The sequence below is a fragment of the Mercenaria mercenaria genome, chromosome 19 (assembly GCF_021730395.1).
Source record: "Mercenaria mercenaria strain notata chromosome 19, MADL_Memer_1, whole genome shotgun sequence".
In the NCBI taxonomy this organism is placed as follows: Eukaryota; Metazoa; Mollusca; class Bivalvia; order Venerida; family Veneridae; genus Mercenaria; species Mercenaria mercenaria.
The window spans coordinates 28,731,173-28,755,362 of NC_069379.1; the positions used below are offsets into that span (position 1 = coordinate 28,731,173).

The window sequence follows — 24,190 nt, forward strand, 5'->3', positions numbered from 1 at the left end:
TTTTTTTTAGGCCTGCTATGGTAAAACAATATACTTAAGCTATCTTGAGCATTTATCTATCCGCACTGGCCATACTTTAAAAACAAATACCATTGTGATATTTCCTTTGATCTTCTTTGATGTTACAAACAGATGTTGTGCACGCAGTTCAACGAACATATTTAACAACTGGATTGATCAAGAATACAAATTGGTAAAAAAAGAACATCAAAGACGGCGGCAAAGATGTAATCTTGTAATCTTGGCATTTAATTAGAATGAAAATTTTGACAGCTGTTAAAAATGAATGTTTTACGATACATGTAAGCTTAAAAACTAAACAATGTTATAAACTCCATGAGACAGTTATACCTGGCTTTATTAAGAACAAATAATAAACAGGTTTATTTTTATAAACAGTATAAGGTAATAGACCCGTAATCATAATGGCGTTCGGCAATTTCCGTACTTTCGCAAATTATCAGTTGGCAATTTGGCATTCTTCGGTTATAACTGAAGCTGAGCGTGTACAGACTGAACACCACTTAATCCGGCTGTTTTCTTTAGTTCATATAAAATACACTTCTTTTATAACTGTTTTCGACCTTTTCTAGAATATCAGATTTTCAGAGACATATATTCTCATAAAGAACTATATCGCTACTATAGAAAAACAAAATGAAAAAGGGGTGTTAACTTTTTATATAAGAAAACTACAGTTCGTTAAATACAGTCCACTGGATTTACTCCGTTGTCATAACTTTTGGCCCAACCCATTTGTATATATGACATATTTGATGTATGTGATTGTTGTTTGTGTTTTTTGTATATATGTACAATAAAATATGATTAAACTAAAACTACTCCTTTTCGCTTCTTTGAGACATAAAATTCTTACGCCGCCATTTCTACCAAGAATGCGATAGGAACATGCTAGTTTCAGTAGAAAGCTACACAAAAATACTGAAACGCGGTAGAGTAAAATAATACATGTTGCTTTTGAGAAAAGGCACTAGGAAGGGAAAAAGGATTAGAACTTTTTACATTCTACTTGTGACAAGACCTGCGGAGGCTTACATTTCATTTGGTAGTAATCCGCCTACAAGAAACGGAGACTGCCGAAATTGTATACATGGAGAATATTTAATTTGCAGATTGTCATCACGGCTCCACTGCCTTAAAACACTAACCATATTACAAATATAAAGCAAAGTGTGAACATGCTCAATGCCATTAAACACTGATAGTGTTTGCAAACAAGTGGCTGTTACTAGGTTATCGCATAATTTTGACAGAATCTCTATATGCAGACTTAGTTTATATATTTAGCCAAGTAATTATAGAAGCTACATATTTGAAATTAGATATAACAGATCATCGTGACTCACTGACGAAACAAAGTATTTCGGGTTCTCCGTGAGACTGAAATGTTTGATATTTGCACAGTCTGCCAAACTATTACACTATTGACACACTTCGGTACTAGTAGCGGAACGTCTGTGCGTTGTTACGTAGACTTCGTATATTAAAGCAGAAATAAATGCAATAAAAACAACCACAACAAAAAAAAAATACAATTGCGTGTCGTCCGGTTGAACCTTCGTGTCGTTATTGCACGTGCCATGATAACAAAGAGGCATATAGGCCTCTTTGTTTCAGTTTCCTAATTAAAATTCCTCAGCAAACTAAATATACACAATGCCTTTGTTACACGACTCCTTAAACACCAGGAAGTCGCCGGTCCACACTTGGTGCTATTGATCTGTCTGTTGTCCTTTTGACCTCGAGTAATAGTTTTGACTATTGACTGGCAAGTCATTCTGTAAGGGTGTATTATTATACAGAACACATACATTATATGGCAAAATTTATAAAAAAACATTACATGTATGTACAAACTATAAAGATGTGAATATAATGGCTTCGACCTCTTTCTAAGTTTGCTTATTTGTGTTCAATGCTAACATTGTTATGATTATGTACCCAGGCAAGCTGTAGCGTCCTGTATAATGTCTATAAGTCTTTGATCTGAAAACGTCACGGGTATTATATTCCTTCACCTCATGCATTATAAGGAAAATATTTATTCACGTGCATACTGTATAATGCCGTTGCGAAGAACAGAACCAGCAGTTTAATATATTCACCTCGTTTTCATTTGATACGCACATTTTTCAGACTATTCCAAACGTTTTCAACATTTTTGTTAGCTCTATTTATAACCTTCCATGACAGCACACTGTCAAATTTTGGGACTAATGTCTGATTTCGTCCAAAACCTGAGTTTTTATGCATCAGTGCTTTTTCGGACGGAACCATGTAACTGTCTACACCTGGCACATGATGCATTGATGAAAATTCAACCTCTGCTGTACGAATTATCAACTTGGGTTTGTCATTTACTGCTTGTAAGTTTAGTTTTTGTTTCTCTTTTTGTTTTTCTCTAATGACTTTACTTTTTGGTTTCAATTTTGGTTTGTCGAGCCTCTTTTGCAAAATAGACTTGGTCACATGGTACACTGCGGCGTTTATGCCTAAGCTGTTGATCATATTATATATCGTGGATTCATTGTTAAAAGGAGATATAATGTATTCATTGAGGCCCATATTTGTGATGAATTCTGACGTTTTCTTGTTTCTATACAAGCAGTCATTAAGAGCCACGGTTTGGGCGTAATTTTCTATTTCAACAGGCTGAATTTCTCGTGGGAAATTTTCATCAACCATTGGCGGCCGCCATTGTACTACTTCCGTTAAGCCTCGTTCTGAGTAATGTTCTAGCACGCGGTCAATATTAGACCCAGATGAGTATTTATAAACAACAAATTTATCAACTCCAAACTGCCTATTGATCTCTAACCATTTTATAAAGTCGGTAGTTTTATCATAGTGCAATACTAAGGGTGGTAGGCAGACTGTTAAATGCCGTTCGTACGATGTTTCTTTTGTAGCACTCTGAACTTGTAAAATGTTGGTTGGACTGTCGCAGTGTCTCGTTACGAGTGATACATAAACAGGCGGAGTCGGCCAGTCGACAAAACATTCAAATATCGTTGATGCAAATCTGAAAAAGAAAATGATTTTTAACACATGACTCTTGCTTGCTTACTATCTGTTACCTCGTTTTTTATCTATCAAATAAACAAGGCCTAAACATTGTTTATTGTTTTATTTACCACGATTCAGTGTTCGGATGTGCAGGAATAAAGCTAAAAAGAAGTTAGCCCTACTAGTGAAATATCCAAGCACCCTAACTACAAACAACGGAAAATCAAACTATAAACCACTAAAAGACCTTGTTTGTTTTTCATTCAAACACTCTTTAAATCAAGATTGTTTATGCTGAACGTCACCTATTTGGACGTCATGTGGCTATTTGACGTCATAATATTCTCTCAACACGTCCGCGCGCCAACCGTTGTTTATCACAGAATATTCAATGTTTGATTTCCTTGTGTTTTTTTTAGTAGGCGAATAACTTCAATTTATCACCTTTTAGTTTATATTGATGTTGTGCCACTAAACCAGGGTTTGTGGTATATCTATCAGAAATATCTTGTTTTAAAATTTCTATTATTGGAACACAGCTGCGAAGTAATCCTTTGTTAGTTTCGCCCATTATAATTGAGCCGTGCCATGGGAAAACCAACATAGTGGGTGTGCGACCAGCATGGATCCAGACCAGCCTGCGCATCCGCGCAGTCTGGTCAGGATCCATGCTGTTCGCTTACAGTTTCTCCAATTCCAATAGGCTTTAAAAGCGAACAGCATGGAGCCTGACCAGACTGCGCGGATGCGCAGGCTGGTCTGGATCCATGCTGGTCGCACACCCACTATGTTGGTTTTCCCATGGCACGGCTTATATAAGTTATTCTTAAAGAATGGACAGTTAGCAGGTAATAGGCATGAAAAGTAACAACCTTGTGCGTTGAGAGGTTTGAATACACCAACCTTTGAAAATCAAAGACTTCATAAATAAGTTTCGAAATGTAATCTGTAACATTGAAAAACTTCCTTCTTTTACCGACAGCGACCTTGAGAATAATGCATACTTTCTTATAATTGAGCTGCACCATGAGAAAACCAACATAGTGCATCCGTGCAGTCTGGTCAGGATCCATGCTATTCGCTTTCAAAGCCTATTGCAATTAGATAAACCGTTAGCGAACAGCATGGATCCTGACCAGACTGCGCGGATGCGAATGCTGGTCGCAAATGCACTATGTTGGTTTTCTCATGGCACGGCTCATATGGTTCTTGAATAAGTAAGAAGAGAAACGCATCAAAATTACTTTTGTGCCAGTTCGATCAATATATAGGAAAAATATATTTGCGAAAACACATTTTACTCTTTTAAATGTATGGTATTTTAATTTTGATATCCATTGGTTTGTTTTGTTTTCTGTACAAAAACATTCGCCCGACCGCTTAGCTCAATGGGAAAGCGCAGATCTATGGATCGCGGGGTTGTATGTTCGATCCTCGGGCGGGGCGTATGTTTTCTGTGACGAATTGATAAAAGACACTGTGTCTGAAATCATTCGTCGCCCACCTCTTATTCATATAGGGAAGTTGGCAATAACCTGCAGAGAGCTGGTTTGTACTTGCACAGAATCCAGGAGCCCTGGTTAGGTTAACTGCATGCCGTTAAAAAATCTATAATACTTTTGAAAAACGGCGTTAAAGCCAAAACAAACCAACAAAAAAAAAAAAAAAAAAAAAAAAAAAAAAAAACATATTTCACTGAAAATTGGCTGTAACATGTTCACAAATTATTAATAAAACATTCAGATAGATTTTACAGCTTTGTGATGAGATATATATGATATATGTTAGCCACACTTAATTCAAGCATGGCATTTATATTAAGCGCATTAGATATTTATATTGAGATGTTTTCATCAGCCTGAATTTTGTCTAAGTAATATTTATCCTGTGACATCTGTTCGATCTATCTGTTACTTTCGTTCAATAAAATATGTTAAACAATTTATTTTATCTATGAAAAGGAACCCTTTGATCAGTGTTTGTCTTGTTTGAATTTGAACAAGCTGAAATGCTGGAAATGCTGGAATCATTAAATACAGAAAAAAATAAAGAAAAAATTAAGAACAAAAAGAAAGAAAAAAAAAGAAAGAAAAAAAAAACCACAAGGCTTTCAGATAATTTACGCGGCATAATATTAAACTTGTACAAGTGGTCTTCGCTGCTCTATCATTCCCATTCGTATGATTATGTGTCTGTATGTGTAGAGAAAAGATTAAGTTCACAAGAGCACAACGTGGCTTGCACGAACTTTAAGATTTTTAAATAACTAGCGTCTCCCAGCCGTTTATATCTGCTTTGGTAAGTCCCTAGCAACCGCAGCAGTCGTCTTTAAATTTGAAGCAACGTATATGACCCTTGATTAATATAAAGTTTTACATATGAGCCGCGCCAAGGGAAAATCAACATACTGGCTTTGCGACCAGCATGGATCCAAACCAGCCTGCGCATCCGCGCAGTCTGGTCAGGATCCATGCTGTTCGCTTTCAAAGTCTATTGCAATTAGAGAAACAGTTAGCGAACAACATGGATCCTGACCAGACTGCGCGGATGCGCAGGCTGGTCTGGATCCATGCTGGTCGCAAAGCCACTATGTTGGTTTTCTCAGGGCGCGGCTCATATATACTCAAGTACAAATTCATAGACGATTTTTATTTTTATTCTGATAGAATGTGTACGACTCGAAGGTCTCGATCAAGTTTGTAACAAGAATGTTCAGAGTTATTTACACTTGATTTCTTTACTATTTTAACACTACATGTATATATTAATGTCAAAATCAACGATGTTTTTGTACTTACAATAGTAGAATGGTCTGTTATTTAAGTAATGTTGACTTACCATGATTCAATACAATTTATATTGGAAAAGGATTAATTTCTGCAACACAATAATGTATCGCTTTAATAGCCGTGATAGTACAATCATTGCAATATTTGAGCCGTGCAGTGAGAAAACCAACATAGTGCGTTTGCGACCAGCATGGATCCAGACCAGCCTGCGCATCCGCGCAGTCTGGTCAGGATCCATGCTGTTCGCTAATGGTTTCTCTAATTGCAATAGGTTTTGAAAGCGAACAGCATGGATCCTGACCAGACTGCGCGGATGCGCAGACTGGTCTGGATCCATGCTGGTCGCAAATGCACTATGTTGGTTTTCTCATGGCGCGGCTCATTTATATTTTGCGGGGCTTGGTGTAGTTTCCGACAGTGAAGCTATAATTTTTTATTTTTTATTCTATAAATTTTCGTTTTAAACATAGCGCAATTTGATGTTATACATCAATACGAGTGAAATGATATGAAAGCTTGTTGCGTATTTTAATATCTTGTTTTCCCCACAGAATACAAAACCAATGCGTTGTATACATGTGCTGATAGAAAAGGGGAAACTTGTATTTAACGCCTGTACTTGTAAAGCTGTGTATTTTATTGTGGCCGATAGCTCCGACTTCAAGAAACCACTGACACAGCTGGTGAAACAATTAATGCTACTAATGAAGCGTTATGAATAGTATTTTGATCAGAAATCTAATTGACTTGTATATGAGAATGATAATGAAATGTATAATTACAAAATAACAAAGGCGCCACTTTTGTTGGACAATAACCCAAAACGAACCAGTCAATGGAGAAACGGTGAATTCATATGTGAATGTCTGAGTGTGCGCAAATGCTCGGTCCCAATTACCAAAACCTCAAGTTGTCTTTTCCAGCAATTTAGAGCAATGTTATTTAGGTAAGCGATATTGGACCATCACGGTTCTCATGCTTATAATTAAAGTTTCTTTTGTAGATTTAATACTCATATACGCGTGTTTTAATGAGTCTATTTGTAAGAGAGAAATTCATACCTGTATCCGGAATCGTCTAGGAGAGCACGTACTTCCGCTTCCGTTTCTTCCACGATTTCGGCCGTGCTTCCTTTTTTTTGTTGCCAGAACTGACAAATAACGGAAACTTGATTTCTTGGTCTGACACCAATTATGAAAATTGTACTGCTGCCTTCAACAAAATACGCAGAGAATGTATACATACTCTTAGACTTATCAACGGGCTGCCAGCTTTCCTTTGCGACTATTGACGAAGGAAATAACATACCGCCGCACAGTTTAGTTGAGGAGCTTCCGGCGGTGTCGTGGTTAAGTTTTATTTCCGGTGGCAATGTCTTACTTGTAGCGTTGATGGATTGTTCCAATACATTGTCTGTGCCAGGTAAAGTTGTTAAAAGAATTGCACCGTATATCAGAGAAATCCAGAATAAACACTTTATCACAACAATAAGACATTTAATGTGTGCACGCTTTATCATTGTAAATATTGTAAAGTAACATATGAGCTGCTAGGAAGTGAATGATAGCAAGCTGTTACACCGCGAAGAAACACCCGCACTTTAATACAAAACCAATAAATATACAACATTTGTCAAATAATCTTTGTCACTGTTTATTCAGTTTTGAATGTACACTATGGTTAAATTTATAGACTCGTCTTTCAGTTTGGGAGGTCAGTTTGACCTGCTTTAAAATCGTTACCGATTAAAACTACTCAAAATATCATCGAGAGTCACACTTGATTCGTGTTCCATACGCCGAAGGCAGTCTTGTTTTAGCTCGCCCGCTTAGCTTAACACGGAGAGCAGATCTACGGATCGCGTGGTCGCGAGTTCGATCCTCCGTCATAATTTGATTAAAATATTGTGTCTGAAATCATTCATCCTCCACCTCTGATTCATGTGGAGAAGTTGGAAATTACAGGTTTGTACTGATTAGGTTAACTGTCCGCCGTTACACAACTAAAATACTGTTGAAAAACCGCGTTAAAACAACTAAAATAAGTTTTTGTTTCACTGAAAATGTTTGAAGTGTAATTACAATGTATATTCATTTCACAATTTGACTGCTATTTTGTTATTTTTTTTTCATGTCATATGTAGCTATTTTGTTATTTTTTTCATGTCATATGTAGCTATTTAGTTATTTTTTTCATGTCATATGTAGGTATTTTGTTATTTTTTTCATGTCATATGTAGGTATTTTGTTATTTTTTTCATGTCATATGTAGGTATTTTGTTATTTTTTCAAGTCATATGTAGGTATTTTGTTATTTTTTTCATGTCATATGTAGGTATTTCATTTCAATATGAAATACCACCATCGGTATCTGTAGTGTAGGCGAATGTGTCAATGGATTCCTAGCGGTTGAGTTCACAGTGACAATAACGAACACAAATTTTTCTAGCCCGGCAGGCATTTAATACAGTTATAACTCATTTTATTTGCACGTGCATATAAAAGAGTATGTGCGAAATTGAGAATTCTATAAAATAATTCATACTTACCTGAAAAATATAAGATTATACGCAACAGTCTTCGATGTTTTTTCAGTTTATCTTAATTATATCTCTCATAAAATCATAAGAGTTCACATAACACACTAAGTTAAAGGTAAAGATTTCATGATAGAATGTATTTATTTACAGAATTACTCTGCCGGCCGACTGCATACAAATATTTCAATGCTTATATTTACACATAATACAAATATTACACTGTTTTTATTTACCTGTACTATACCGGCGATAAAGGTATGGGTTTTTATGCTACTAAAATTAATCATTATTTAAAATAAAATGTATTGAATCATACCGATTTGTAAACATCTCCTAAGTAACAGACCGTTCCATTATAAATAGTACAATACCTTTCCGACCTCGAAGATTGTTGATCTGCTGGTTTTAAATCCATTCAAAACGATATCATATTTTTTGTCATGAACATATTTTTTAACAAAAAACAAAACAAAAAAAAAAAAAAAAAAAAAAAAAAAAAAAAACAACAAAAAAAAGCAGATATATCACGTGACATGTAATGTGTAAGACATGGATTTTTTTCTCCTGGTTTTTTAGACTTTATTATTTAATAAAAGGATTGTCTTGGATAATTTTAAGTGCAATGGGGATTATATGTTCGTACCTTCATGTCTGATCAACAGAAATTAACTAAAAGTGCTAGGAAAAGGCAGACAAAAGCCGAAAAAAGAAAAGCTAGTTCATCACCTGTATTGGACAATAGTGGACATAACATACCTGGACATAGCTCGAGTGCACCGAGCGTGACGCACACTGATTTATACCAGATAAGTAGTGATTATGTTCAATCGGTTCACTGGCACCAGATCAGAAAGAAAATGCCTTCGTACGTGTTATACCCTACCCCTAGGTATTCTATAAGAACCATGGTCATGAACGGGAAAGTGCACTAACCCGTTTCAATCGTACATTTCTCAATTTAAACGCGCAGTTCGGTGAATGGGTACCTAGTATATTGAACAAGCGATAATTTATCTTCCATCGTGCACCAGTCACATTGTCTCAATATTCCATATTGCTGAGATTATAAACATATTTTATGCTTTCGTCAACGTTACAGAAAAAACTTGCTTGAACTTCCCTAATGAACATCCGGTCTAGAGGTCACGGCAGTGCGCACATGTTTGGCGAAACGTAAACAAACAAAAACAGATTTTTCAAAAATTACAATTTTACACTAAAACTCGAAATGATGAATGAAATTCATCTTGTATATGATCTTTAATTTGAAATCGTACATTGGTCTGCATCTGTTCTGTATATTTTATTCATTTTGCACATTTTGCTGCATTTTCACATTTTAGCGAACACGTGTAGTAAAATGACGATTGACATACATTTTTACAACAGCCAATCAGAATCGTTTTATAATCTAGAACGGAACTTCACCAGGGAAGTTCAAGCAGGTTTTTTGTGTAATGTTGAAATTACTATAAACTACGCGTTGTTTTTCTAAGATAAAATGTATTGAAAAAATGTGACCGGTACACAATGGAAGATAAATTACCACTTGTTTGATATCCATAGTACACATTTACCCCACTGCGTGTTTAAGGTATGAAATGCGCGATTGAAACGGGTTAGTATATTTTTCCGTTCATGACCATGGTTCTTATAGAATACCTAGGGGTAGCGTATAACACGTACGGAGGCATTTTCTTTCTGATCTGGTGCCAGTGAATCGGTTATGAATCCAAATACCTCTCCTGTTTTAAATTTTGGACAACATCTTCCATACGTTATGCAGAATATGCAGAATACTCCTGTTTCACCAAATGTATTTACATCGGCACCGCCCATGATGACAGCTTCGCCGAGCTGGGCTATACCAATGATGGAAGACATTAAATCTATAAAAGCAGTAAATCTAAAAAAAAGATGAAATAGAACAGACTGTGAAATCTATGAGCATAAAAGTGTCAAAAATGGAAACCAAGGTCACGACTTTGGAAACTAAGGTTCATGATATTGAAAACTCCGTCTCGTTCATAAATGATAAATTCGAAACACAAAAGTCGGATATACAAAAATCTAAGCATGAACTTAACAAAATGCAAAAGTTGTGCGCCGATATGCAAAATACCGTAGAAGATTTTCAGAAACGAGAAGAAACGTTGAATGATAAACTGTTAGATGTTGAAGCGAGATCAATGAGAGATAATCTCATATTTTACGGACTACTAGAACCCGCAAAAACTACAGACGGGGAGGTTGCGGAGCCAGATAATTGTGAACTCTTAGTTAAGACACTTATTTCTGATATATTGGAAATTGATACATCAAACATGGACTTTAACAGAGTGCACAGACTAGGTGGAGATCGCGCGAAAAAGCCGCGTCCTATCGTGGTTAATTTTCACCGATTCACAGACCGTGAGAAAGTACGTCAAAAATCGTACGATGAAACAATCAAAAACAACCTTAAGAGATTAAATCAGGGTGTAGGGGTCCAAATGCCGCAACAATACAGGGACGCCAGAAAGGCCTTGAGCGAACACGCCAAAAGCGAACAAGAAAACGGAAATAGGACACGGATTGTCGGAAATAAACTATACGTAAACAATAGAATTACAAAGAAATATGTGGACGGTAAGATCTATGACCAAACACACAGTGCAAAATAGGAAAGTCATGAGAAAGACATCAAAATACTTTCCTGGAATGTGCACGGACTAGCAAGAAAGATAAATGACCTTGACTTTGTTGATTTTATTAGAAAGTATGATCTAATATTTTTGCAAGAAACGTGGCTATCTAATAAGACTCATATTAATTTAGGTATAAACGGATACAATTGTGAACATTTATTTGGTAACAAATCATGCAATACCCGTAGAGGTAGATACAGCGGCGGAATAAGTGTATATTATAAGCAGTCGTTAAATAAAAATGTTAAAATTGTTGAAACTAATCAAAATGGAATAATATGGATAGAAATAGGTAAAGATCTTTTTGATTTTCATGAAAATGTTTATATCTGTAATACTTATATTACCCCAAACGCTTCAACGGTAATTAACACCGATGATTTTGATTTTTTTGAAGAAATAGAATCTGGTTTAGAAAAATATAAATTGCAAGGAAAATGCTTTGTCACAGGAGATTTAAATAGTCGCACATCTAATTTACAAGATATTTTAGAGTATGACAAATACATTGATGTTGATCTGTCAAATAACATAAATATACCCCCACGTGTTTCTAAGGATCACGTGATTGATAGCCATGGGAAACGCTTGATTGAACTGTGTCAGTCAACTTCGTTTGTTATAGGCAATGGGCGTTTATACAACGACTTAGATATTGGTGAATTTACCTACCATTCATTGAATGGGTCAAGTGTTGTGGATTATCTTCTATTGAATATTAATGATTTTCATTGTGTAACAGATTTTTGTGTAACACAGCCGAATGAGTTTTCGGACCATTCGGGCATTTCTTTCAACATTTTAAAGAAACAGTTTCAATCGCATTCATGTTGTAATCCTCCGAGAGTAGAAACTGTACTCAAATGGGATGAATCCAAAATAAATCATTTTCAGCAATGTCTGCTCGCTGAACAAAATATGTTTTCTGATCTCACAGCGAAATTAAACAATAATGATGATATCGATATCGTGGCAGACCAATTCATAAATGTCCTAAATAGTTGTGCTCAGTCAGTCTTCGGACATCAGCGTAAAATAAATATAGAACATACTGGCAATAGAGAGAATAAGAAACCTTGGTTTAATGCTGAGTGTTATGAGGAAAGATCAAAGTTCAAAAAAGCTAGGAACGCATTTTTAAAAAATAAAGAAAACATTCAATTAAAGCAACAATATATAAATGCAAAGTCTTGCTATAATCGAGTAAAACGTGTTCAAAAGAATAAATATAAATCTAAAGAAAGAGATAATCTAAGAAATCTTAGTAAGTCTCAGCCGCGTAAATTCTGGAAGAAAGTTCGAAGCCAATATTCTAAACCATCGGCAAGAGCGGAAAATCTAAATATTACGCAGTTATATAATCATTTTAAAACCCTATATAGTACAAACCAAACGACCGAAAATTTAAATGCAAACGACAGAGTTATATATGACGATGACCTCGATGGAAATATTACCATGACAGAAATTAAAGAGGCTGTTTTATCTCAAAATAATAATAAAAGCAGTGGAATAGATTCTATAATCGCAGAAGTATATAAACATTCATTTGATGTAATTTCCCAATTTCTAACAGTTCTTTTTAATAGGATATTCGATAGCGGACAATATCCGAAAGCCTGGGGAACTGGTATCATAGTTCCGGTGTTTAAAGGGGGGGGGGGGGGGGGACATCGAAGATGAAAAAAATTATAGAGGTATTACTTTAATTAACATTATAGCAAAAATATACTCGCAAGTTCTACTCAACCGCTTAACAAAATGGTCCATCAAAAATAAAAAGATCATAGACAACCAGTTTGGTTTCCAAAAAGGAAAATCTACTGTTGATTGTTTGTTTTTGTTACATTCCATCATTGCCAAATCACTCTCAATACATAAAAAAGTTTACTGTGCTTTTATTGACTTCGAAAAATGCTTTGATAAATTAGAAAGATCTTTCATTTTTCATAAATTATTAACAGAACAGATAAGCTCTAAATTTGTAAAAGCTATACAAAGTATGTATAGTGTGGTCAAAGCAGCTGTACGGTACAATAATAACATTTCACCTTTTTTCGATTCAAATATAGGTGCAAAACAAGGTGATCCTAGTTCCAGTTTGTTGTTTCTGTTTTTCGTAAATGACCTTTTAGATAGCATAAACAACAATATAGAAGGTCTTTTCACCATAGATGATATCAAACTCTACATATTGTTATTTGCAGACGATGCGGTACTCTTCGCGCATGAACCGGAAAGTCTTCAGTCAATGCTCAATGACCTGTATAATTACTGTACAACTTGGGGTTTAAAAGTAAACACCAATAAAACTAAAATAATGGTATCTGAGTTAGGTCGACATACATCACATGATTTCACTTTCAATAATATTGTATTAGAAAATGTAAAATCGTTTAAATACCTAGGGGTCAACTTGTTTAAAAATGGTCACTGGCATCGCACTCAGAAGAAACTTGCCAAACATTCACTTTTTGCTCTGCATGACTTATTTATAGTCTTTCATCAACTAGAATTATCTGTTCAGGACAAGATTAAATTGTTTGATAGCTTAGTTGGATCTATTTTAAATTACAGTGCAGAAGTGTTCGGATATAATGAGGGTAAAGATATAGAACTTATACATTGTAAATTTCTAAGGAAAGTTCTCTGCGTAAAAAAATCAACTAATCTTGATGGATTATACGGGGAGTTAGGACGACATCCAATGAAAATTCAACGAAAACTTATCATGATTAAATACTGGTTAAAAATACTAAAAACAGACGATAACTGTCTACTTAAACAAATGTATCATTTACTAAAACGAGATGCAGATAATAATGTTACATATAACGGTAATAACTGGGCTTATCAAATAAAAACTATATTGAATGATATCGGAATGTCCAATTTGTGGTTAAACCAAGATATTTCTAACCTTAATTTCCGGTTAATCAAATTAAGAATATTAGATATTTACAAACAAACATGGTATTCAAATATCAACAATTCAAACAGGTTATCTTCATATAGTATATATAAGCATGATTTTGAGTTAGAGGAATATATGAAACATGTAAATATAAATAAATATAGGATAATTCTAACAAAATTCAGACTTTCATCGCACAATCTAGCTGTTGAAAAGGGTAGATATGAAAACATTCCCAGAGAAAATAGAAAATGTATACAGTGTAATATGAATGTAATAGAAAATGAATTCCATTTTTTGCTTGTATGTCCAAAGTATTACAACATACGTAAACAATTCTTCAAACCCTATTTTTGTAGATGGCCAACATTAACAAAATTTGAATTATTGATGTCTTCCAAAAATCAAAGAATTTTAAATAGTGTTGCGAAATATCTATATTTTGCGTTTAAAGAGCGTCATGTTTGAATGTCGTAATACATTGAGATATGACTACAGTGGGTTACATCATATTAATATTGTGTAATAATGTGAAATTCTCTATTGATTTTGATATACTTATATTAACATCATATACGATATACCACCTTTTACTGAGTATTCCTATTATGTTTGTTGTTCATAAAGTCTCGATGACATAATAGTCTGTGTATTAATATGAATTTCTCTGTAAAACGGTTATAGAAATTGTGAAACTTGATTATGTATTTACACATTACATGTATGAATATGAATATTGTGGCTATAAATGTGCAATCGCAGTTTTATGCCAATAAAATATATGTTATGTTATGTTACGTTAAAAAAAAACAACAACAACAAACAAACAAACAAAAAACTGTGTTATATTTCTTGAGTACATGACGTTTGAGCGTACTCCTCGTTATCTTGCAAATGCCACGTAAACGAAGTGAAAACAAAGTTATTTCAAAATTTTCTTCTAAAGGAGAAATCAACTATAATGCTAATATGAAAATAGTTAAAGAACTTCCTGTATATTCCAAGGACTATCTCAAATCATCCAAATAATGTAAATTGAGCCGCGCCATGAGAAAACCAACATAGTGGCTTTGCGACCAGCATGGATCCAGACCAGCCTGCGCATCCGCGCAGTCTGGTCAGGATCCATGCTGTTCGCTAACGGTTTCTCTAATTGCAGTAGGCTTTAAAAGCGAACAGCATGGATCCTGACCAGACTGCGCGGATGCTGGTCGCAAACCCATTATGTTGGTTTTCTCATGGCACGGCTCTAATGTTTAGAAAGGTCATCAGTTTGGTTTGCATAATAGTTTGTGCTGATTAGCTCTAGATAATCTATATTTTACCAAACTCAGCGTCTAAATCAGAATGCACCTTTAAATGTACAAGTTAAGTCCTTTCTTGTGACCAAACCTGAAAAGGTATCTAAATAAGTGAGAATAATTTATGTTCGTAAAGCGTTGTAAAGTAGAAAAAGAATAGAAACTCAGAAATAAAAAACAACAACAACAACAAAAACAACAAAAAACAACAACAAAAATACCAGGAATTCTGGTCTTGAGACTCTGGTTTAAATGTAACGCACGATTCGTTAAGTTTATTCCATGTTGCGCGCTAAGATTTCCATCAATTATAGGGTTGTTGTCGAGTGTTATTAAGAGTCCATTATCTAAATACTTAAAATTACCGTTTAACTTCGCCAAACGTGCATATTGATAATGAAACTCTTTCTCCCGCCCCCCCCCCCCCCCCACCCACCCACACACTGAATATCCTGTTTATGCTGTGACTGCAGTATCAGAAAAATTCTCCGGGCGGAGACGCCGCTTTGCGGAGCCCTCTCCGGATATACATGAACTGTTTTATTATTGCAATAATACGTGCTCATAGCGAGATTTCGTTTTCTAAATAAAATAACTGAGATGCACCCTAAAATGACGAGATGGATCTCAAATGTGACATCAGCATTATTCGCAAATGTCTTTTATATTTTAAAGAAGTATGGATATCGACTAAAACACGATTCTTAAATTGCTTTAAAAACTTTATTTCAGAAGACAGACAAAAGGTTTATGGTTAAGAAATAATTTATAGCAAAAGGGTGTTTTAACACTAATCATGCACGATGGGCGGTTATACGTCGGGCTCAATAATTTCACGAGGCGCAGCTATATTTTATCTGCTGTTTTAGATTAAGGGCATATTAGAATCGAAATAATTTATACCAAAAACCGTACACTTTAACACGATTTATACACTCAGGCGGTAACACGATCCTTAGACATTTTTTCATACCTCAAGGGAGACGATTTGTTTTGCAATACCGCAGTTAACATTTTTTTTACTAGCGGACATACTACACTTCCCTTTTATACTTCGTACATAAAAGATAAGAGTTGGACTCGTCTTATCAGGAGACCTGAACTTTTACATGTACAACCGATTTGTTCTATGAGGAAAGTTGTTATGGCGGATTCTTCAATAATATATATTATTTTAATCGCATTTTGTTGCAGTCACGCGGATTCTTTGATAGATGAGTGTTTAACAAGCACGTGCACGTATAATGGGCATGTGTTCTGTGGCCATATACCGTGTCCACGACAGCCCTGTAATCAGCCGCTTGTCCTGACCCCGGGGGATTGCTGCGATCACTGCCCTACAGTGCAACAAGGTAAATATAACACTTTGTTTCAAATGAATCCTGCGGCTTACATTATACCATAAAAGAGGTGTTTAAAAAATGTTTAAAACTTTATAACCAAACAAAACAATATCGTGTCGACTAACATCGCTATTGGCTCATTGAGAATTAAGTTAATACAGAGACATGGGCACTGTATATCCTTTCCGCTGCCTTAACGTACTAAAACGTATTAGCGTCTGATGGCCCTTTCACGCTTCCGTAGAAACAACGTTTATTACACGAAACTTATTTTGAAAATATTTCTGAAATGTCTAGGTCTGCAGCTCTCAAATACGGTTATATCTTACATCTGAGGCATATACTGACACTCTCAGACAACATCAAAAATGACATTTTGAGCGATTTGATGAAGTTCCAAAATTATCAATGTACCCTTGGTCCGTTATGGACCCCTGTGGGATTTCTGTTTATCCAGAGCTCAAATATTTTTTCATAGATTAAAAGCTGACATGCTTTTCTTTTCAAAACATAGGAGCTAAGAGGAATTTTGCTGAGATAGTAAATGTGAGAAAATATATTTCTAAAAATTCAAAAGCATTTAATTTGTTTTTCTTAAAGCTTAGTGATTTTATTATTAATGTTAACCATTGTAGTTAGTGTACATGCCATTTTATACTGTAAATATTAAATTCAAATTTAGTATTTGAGTAACGATTTTCGGTAACAGCCATGATTATCTAGGTTTGGCGAGTTCGATCTCCGGTTGAAGCGAATATGACAATTTGTTAAGAAAAAAGGTTTATAAATCAATTGTGCTTTCTTAATTAAGTCAGCAGAGGATACGTGAAAGAATCAACACACTTTTGATCAGAATAAAATGAGTTTATTTGTGTTTGTATTTGTTTGTTCTTCTTTTAAGCCGACGATCCTTTGAAAGACTGCCCCAACCCTTGCACCCAAGGTGGAGTCCACTACTGTCACCCCATACCGTGCCCATTGCCACCGTGTGTTGACGCTGTGCAGAAGAAAGGAATATGCTGTCCCTCCTGCCCTAACGGTACAGTTGAACACTAACTACAGTCTATTTTGTTTATTTGGGTGCCGCTATTTATCACCATTTTGTGGTATCTTCAATTTATTTTGAGATATCTTTGATCATTTTATGATATAATTAAATGTATTTTGTATCACCCTATAATGATTTTAGAATATCACAAAATAGAGTATTGGAAATCACTAATTAAAATATGAACACTTTTTAATATCCTATATTCGATTTACTGATAGATTTAAAGTTTAAGGATATCACAAAAATTTGACTGATTTTAAAATATCCTAAATTCATTCATGGATATCAATAATTCATACACAATAGTGTTATTGTACGATTTTAATTTATTTAATGTGACCAAAAATGATATCACATATATCTAAAATAGATAGAGCCTACTTGAAATTTGTATTTTGGTTTCACCTACTGTATCTTTATAAATGAACATGTTATGGCTGAATGTCTAATTTTCCCTTTCGCAGTAAAATGCTGTCTAGTGATCTTTTAAAAGGATATGTTGTTACATTATCCTTTAATAACAAAGAAAAGAAGCCAAATTAAAATTTAACTCAAGTTTAATGCCCAAAATTCAACCTATTTATAGCTTAAGTACCATATACGTTATAAAGAATATAAAGATACATAATAAGTCGAAACTACGATGATGAAATGTCGAGGACACTGTAGTAAAAAAAAAATGAAACAACAAAATCACGATGATGAAATGTCGAAAGTACGATGGTGAAAATACTATTCACCATAACAGATTTGACCTTTCACTATCGTACGTGCCATTGTTTTAAGTGTGAAACATAGAAATATTTTGCTTTCGCGTTTTGGTGATACAGTGCAACCTCTCCAGAGCGGTCCTCTCTATAGCAGAAACCTCTCCCCAACAGCGTCATCAAAATTTCCCATAGTTGAAAGTTACTATCAATTTAACCTTTATAGAGCAACAAACTCTCAACAGAGGCCAATACCTGCATCTCCCAAAGGGTGTTGCTCTGCAGAGGTTGCACTGTATTTTCATATGTGACTATTGGCAATTGTACCGTAATGACTGGTATTTAATTAAATATTAAAAAAAAGTATGTTTTATCTCATTTAGGACCAAACTGTCCTGCACCTGATGGTCACGTGGTCGCCTACCATCACTGGGAAATTATTGATGGGAAAAATTGCACATGCGAGCTGCCTCTAACAAATACGACATGCGTTTAACAACAAAACTGGGCGTCTTATTGGAATTATAAATTTTACTGACATTTTGTTATATTTGTTTGTTTTTTTTTGTGCCATAGAACATTCCAAATTTGACTTTGATTTGATTTGGGTTTTACGGCGCACCAAAACAGTGAATGACGTACGACGACACACAGGGCTATAAATTTTGGTTTCCCGTTTCTATCTAAATAGGAAAATAAGGTTTAGGCCTAAAAAAAATTCTTTGTTTCCGGTAACATGCTCAAAAAAATTAGGGTTGGTAGGTCGGAATTTTTTTTTTTTTTTTTGGAATTTTTTTTTATTAAGGGAGACTTTTCGGAAATTATTTTTTTTGCCAAAAAATGATTCCAAATAAGGGGGATATGCCTTTAGAGCATCAGTAAGTTGATTTCTAACATCACTGGCCATGTTTAACTCATAAAAAGTACAGTTTTGCATCATTTTGTTAAAAAGTTGAAAAAAATATTCTCCAAAACTTTTAGGGTCGGGCCAAAAATTTAGGGTAGGTCGGGATACCGGAAACAAACAATTTTCTTTTACGCCTTAGAGTCTAAGTTTTTATATCTACTGACATCACAGAGATACATCAAAGCTAAGTAAACATCTCCTCCGACCATGCAAGTGTAAGGCATTGACATCCGTGCAGTCTGATCATGATCTGCACTGTCCGCTATTCAACCAGTATCTTTTTGGTAAGCACCCCTTTTTAATAGTTAATTGTACTGTCCAAGTTGGAAGATGGACAAGTTCATTATAGAAAAAGGGTTAAAATGGTATCATGTCGATGTTCTATAGCATTTCATTGCGTCAATGTCTGACATTTTTCAACACTTTACATGTTTGCACATTTTAACATTTACATACTACACACGATTTTAAATAGACTTTCGACAACGTATCATGCGAGCGATATAAATATGTGTCGCTGTTTAACTATTTTTACGGTTTTGAACAGTTTTGAAAACTCCTGTCAAAATATCCAACTACTAAAGACAAAATGGAGCTTTCGAGTAAAGACTGTTTCTTAGGTATGACAAAATATAAACTTTTTTAAATTTGTTGACAATAAATTTTACATAAAGGATGTGTGATGTGACTGGCGCAAGGATTCCATTGACTTTAACAATTTAAGACTGTTGTCATGTTTGATCGATATTTTTAACAAAATTAATTTTATGGCCAAAACTATAATTTCTCTACGAAGAGTTCTTCCCCGTGAAAATATTCTAAAACATTTGTTATGTAAAATTCTGCTAAAATTTTAAAGAGAGCGGTTAAATGATATATCATGAAAGTGTTTTAACTCTTAGATACGTACAGGGTGTCTTCAAATTACAATTATGAAAAATGACGATATACTATAAAGTAGGAAACATATTTTGAAAACACGCACACACGCACAACAACAAACAATCTAACAAAAGTTTCTGTTACCACTCTTAGACTTCTTTAGACAACGATGTAATTTTAATGGGATTGTCATATATACCAAACTTTCCAATGCACACACACACGCACACACACACACACACACACACACACACACACACACACACAAAATCAAGAAAAAACCTTGTTCATCAAAAAGACTTAAGTAATTAAGCACTTAAAGTTTTGAAAGTTACACTGGTTATAATATCAGCATGGTTCAATGTCACAGTATTCCCATCTCTCAGAGGGATCTGTTGTATAACACCAGGGGTTGTTTTCGCTACTTTCCGGGTTTCTGCAGTAATTGTGGACATCAGCAAGAACGGTTTCCGGAAAGTACTGTAAGTCTGTACACGTGTGCGGTTGAGGGGTTTGGGAGTCCCATCTCTGACATTGTCGTCCCGTTGCTGTCCAGTTTCTTGTCCCAGTGTACTCCCATGGTGTCCCGGGAAAACACTCTAAGAAAAAAAGCACTATTCAATGTATCTTAAGGTAGAGTTAAAAAAGATTTGTACCCCGCCTGGTTCAAGAAAAAAAAAAAGGTCAAAATTGTGGCTGTAAGACTGTTGTTAAATTTATCATAAAAATGTGTACCACAGTTTCTCGGAGCGAGAAACTGGAACAGAATGCAGTAACATTTTGGTGTAGGGGTACCCCAAGTTGTCGGCCTTGTTGAAAATTTAATATTGTAAAATATTTAATTCCTATTGTTCAATTAATTAAGAAATAATGTAGAGAAAACCCGTGTTTTAGCGTTATTTATACATAGAAAGAGGTTATACGTCGGCGGAATAAGTTCAAGAGGTCGTAGCCCGAGTGAATTAATCTGGCGACGTATAACCGATTTTGAGTATATCAATTTAGGTAAAACACGATTTTGCTATACATTATTTCGAGCATAATATGCCCTTAATCTAAACAGAAGATAAAATATAGAAGCACTCTTTCTTGGTCGCAACAAAATTATTGACGTCATCGCACGTTAACCTGACGTCATTTTAGCGGAAGCGTGTTTTAACAGAAACAAACATTATAAAATTATTAGAATTAATTGCTATAAATTATTTCTTAAGTAAATGCAAAAAAGAACTTGTTAAATTGGTTATATTTTTAAGACTCTTTTATCTAATGTCAAATAGCCATTCTCCTTTAAAAATATTCAACATTTTTGGCTTAGTAATTTCTATTACAGGTAAGTGTATGAAATATATGTCTGTTTTTGTTATAAACATGTTTAGTTACATGTTTGTTAAGGTGTTATTGTTCTGATCACGTGGTTGTAATAACCCATGATCTAAATAAATCTTGAAATCTTGAGATCTTTTAGTGACCTATATCCTTATGCAGCTTTAAGTTCTGTAATCAGGCTTTTTTTTTATCTATTTAAAGATTTGAATAACATATAAAAATTAACATGTTTGTATACTTTCTGATTATAATATGAATGATATAAACTCTAGAAGATTTTATCGAACAAAATTTCATAAAACTTGATAGATCTATGCTACCTGAAGGATTTATCAATTGAACTATTTAAAAGTTAAAATGTTATAAAATATTTGCCCTTTTGATAAAAACAAAACTTCTGCTGTACACTTTTGGGCCTAAAAAAATATTCAGAGGTCGCATAATGAATAATGCCAAGATATGGGGTCTGCGGAGTGGGGGTACGGAGTTAGGGAGAAGTTTTGTTTAAAACTTGAAGCTGACCAATCAAATTCCCTTTTTTCAATTAATTGGAATGCAAACCTTGTTCACAGTGTATCCCCGTATATTCTGACAGACACGTACAAGTGTAGCTGTTGATCATATCGGTGCACGTAGCTCCATTCTGACACGGTGAGCTCGAGCATTCGTTGATTTCTACAAAACAAATATATGACTGTTATAAAACATATTGATTGTATATTGTAAAATGTACAAATATGTTTTGTGACTTTACAGGGCATTTTGTTTAGTCGCGTTGGCCTGTGAGCGGCTTATGTTACACATTTTGTCGTGTCGTTCTGGCCATAACAAAATTTCGAAATATTCGATGTGTTGTCTTGGCATGTGCGCCATAGCGACAAAAATAATTATTAACATTCAACAGCCAAACATACAACGTGACAGAACGTAACATTTTATTTTGAACTAGCACGCGACATCAACAAAATCATGTTGGTGCGATGACGCACGGCATGCCAAGATGAAATCAAATGTTTCAGTGTTTTCGTAACCGTACATTTGTACGCACCAATAACAAATATTTTCAGTATGTCGTCCTAGAGCATGCACAATCATGAGACCGCTATTTTGTCTTGGCGCGCATTCTTGCATGCAAACATGAAATTCTTGTTAATGGCACACGCACCGGCTCACAATAAAATGTTTCGTTGTCGCGCGTTGATAGCTTCATTTTGTCGCGTTGAAGTGCGCACCAATTTGGAAAAAAGTAACTTTGACAAATTGAAAAGCTTGCTTTCTGGTATGGGAATGTTTATCTATGTTTCTTAGTTTCCGATGAAAGACTTCAAGAGCCTCGGTAGAGCACAGCTTGAATGGAAATCATAGGAGTTCAATGAAAGATAGAAACGCCAAACTTGCCAAAATTATAGCCAGACACATCCACGAAATACGTTTGTCCGATACAGGTTGGAACAAACTTTGAAATAGGTGAACGTTAAGTACCAGACCAGCTGGATTAATATATACAACAAGCAACCACAATATGATAGATACTTTGGAAGGCACTGCTGGCGGAGAGACATATATATTAAGATTTCTATTAACGGAAGACTTTGAATTTATAAAGCTTGAATGTCTAGAAAAATTTTGTTTATTATACAGTTTGTGAAAAAGAATTTGTTTCAATTCTTAATCAGATCAGGTTAAAGCTGGTTAATCAGATTTTGGTCAACTGATGGAATTGTTAAAACATTAACCAGCTGATCATTTACACGTATTTGTATTCACCGAGTAATACATGTAAAATTTTTACTGGACGTATTTCTAAAATTTTATTTTCCTATCCTGGTTGCCCAACCAAGAAAGCGTTATTTTAGTATAAATATGAATTAATTAAACATATTTTGCTGAAAGACCAATAAGAATATATATTGTATTGCAATTGTCAAATATTTGCTGTGAGAAGTACATATTTTGCAAACATGGAATAGAAATTAAAGCTTATAAAATCATTATTTAAAATCATTAGTACTAGTACCTCCGTTTCCCTTACGGACAACCACCTCCGATAGCCTTATCAAGAACAAAAGCAAAAAACACACTATATTTTTTGGTACAAGCCGTTGGGAACCGAACGACAGACTGAATTAAAAGAACGGGCTACAAAAGTCATGTACATATATTTCATTAATATATGTGAATAAATAATTACAAACTTATCATAAACAATAGTTCTGTTTAAACATAATACTTTTATCTTAAAGTCCCAAGGACAGAGACACCTTTAACCTCTCGTCTACTGAATCTTTTACGTAGCCATCCTTGGCTGATTCACTCCGCCACCTTCCGTGGCGTTTAAATAGCCTGTCTGGGATACCCTTATTTGCAGCTGAGGTAGCACCACCAGATCTCAGAGAATGTAAGCAGTAACGGCTTACATCTTTAACATGTGGCTTTAAAGACCCCAAGAATAAAGTTCTAAGATTGCTATATGCCAAATGTTTACCATCTTTCCTAACTTTATAACCATTCTTGGTACCAGTCAAATGACAAAATATGTAAGTATCGGAATCGCAGTCTATGTTAGCCCAAGAAAAATACCTTTCAAGATTCAGAACTGGACATAACAGTGTGCCTGTTCTAGCAATTAGAATCCATGCACCATCTCTATATTTGTCTGTCTTACTAGTGGATTCAATAAACAAACTCATATATACTGAATTAAACAAAATATC

The 24,190-nt window shown here is 34.7% G+C and overlaps 2 protein-coding genes across 2 annotated transcripts; one reads left to right on the top strand and one right to left on the bottom strand.

Annotated features, from left to right (window-relative positions):
• Positions 1-227: 227 nt before the first annotated feature.
• Positions 228-7,411, bottom strand: LOC123543098 (uncharacterized). Its single transcript, XM_045329162.2, has 2 exons — positions 6,878-7,411; positions 228-3,043 (listed from the first exon to the last, which is right to left on the bottom strand). Exons 1-2 carry the CDS (start codon positions 7,333-7,335, stop codon positions 2,134-2,136), a joined length of 1,368 nt encoding a protein of 455 aa, XP_045185097.2. The 5' UTR covers positions 7,336-7,411; the 3' UTR covers positions 228-2,133.
• An 8,939-nt stretch (positions 7,412-16,350) lies between these two features.
• Positions 16,351-18,898, top strand: LOC123542663 (cysteine-rich motor neuron 1 protein-like). The gene is made up of 3 exons (XM_045328607.2): positions 16,351-16,609; positions 17,502-17,639; positions 18,742-18,898. The coding sequence occupies exons 1-3, from the start codon at positions 16,387-16,389 to the stop codon at positions 18,852-18,854; spliced, it is 474 nt and encodes a 157-aa protein (XP_045184542.2). The 5' UTR covers positions 16,351-16,386; the 3' UTR covers positions 18,855-18,898.
• Positions 18,899-24,190: the final 5,292 nt, after the last annotated feature.

Excerpts from the sequence above, each read along its gene's own strand:
- LOC123542663 (XM_045328607.2), top strand. The coding sequence starts at position 16,387 with ATGAGGAAAGTTGTTATGGCGGATTCTTCAATAATATATATTATTTTA. Across the intron at positions 16,610-17,501 it reads CTGCCCTACAGTGCAACAAG|CCGACGATCCTTTGAAAGAC; the intron begins GTAAATATAACA and ends TCTTCTTTTAAG. Across the intron at positions 17,640-18,741 it reads CTGTCCCTCCTGCCCTAACG|GACCAAACTGTCCTGCACCT; the intron begins GTACAGTTGAAC and ends TATCTCATTTAG.
- LOC123543098 (XM_045329162.2), bottom strand. The coding sequence starts at position 7,335 with ATGATAAAGCGTGCACACATTAAATGTCTTATTGTTGTGATAAAGTGT. Across the intron at positions 3,044-6,877 it reads CTAGACGATTCCGGATACAG|ATTTGCATCAACGATATTTG; the intron begins GTATGAATTTCT and ends TTTCTTTTTCAG.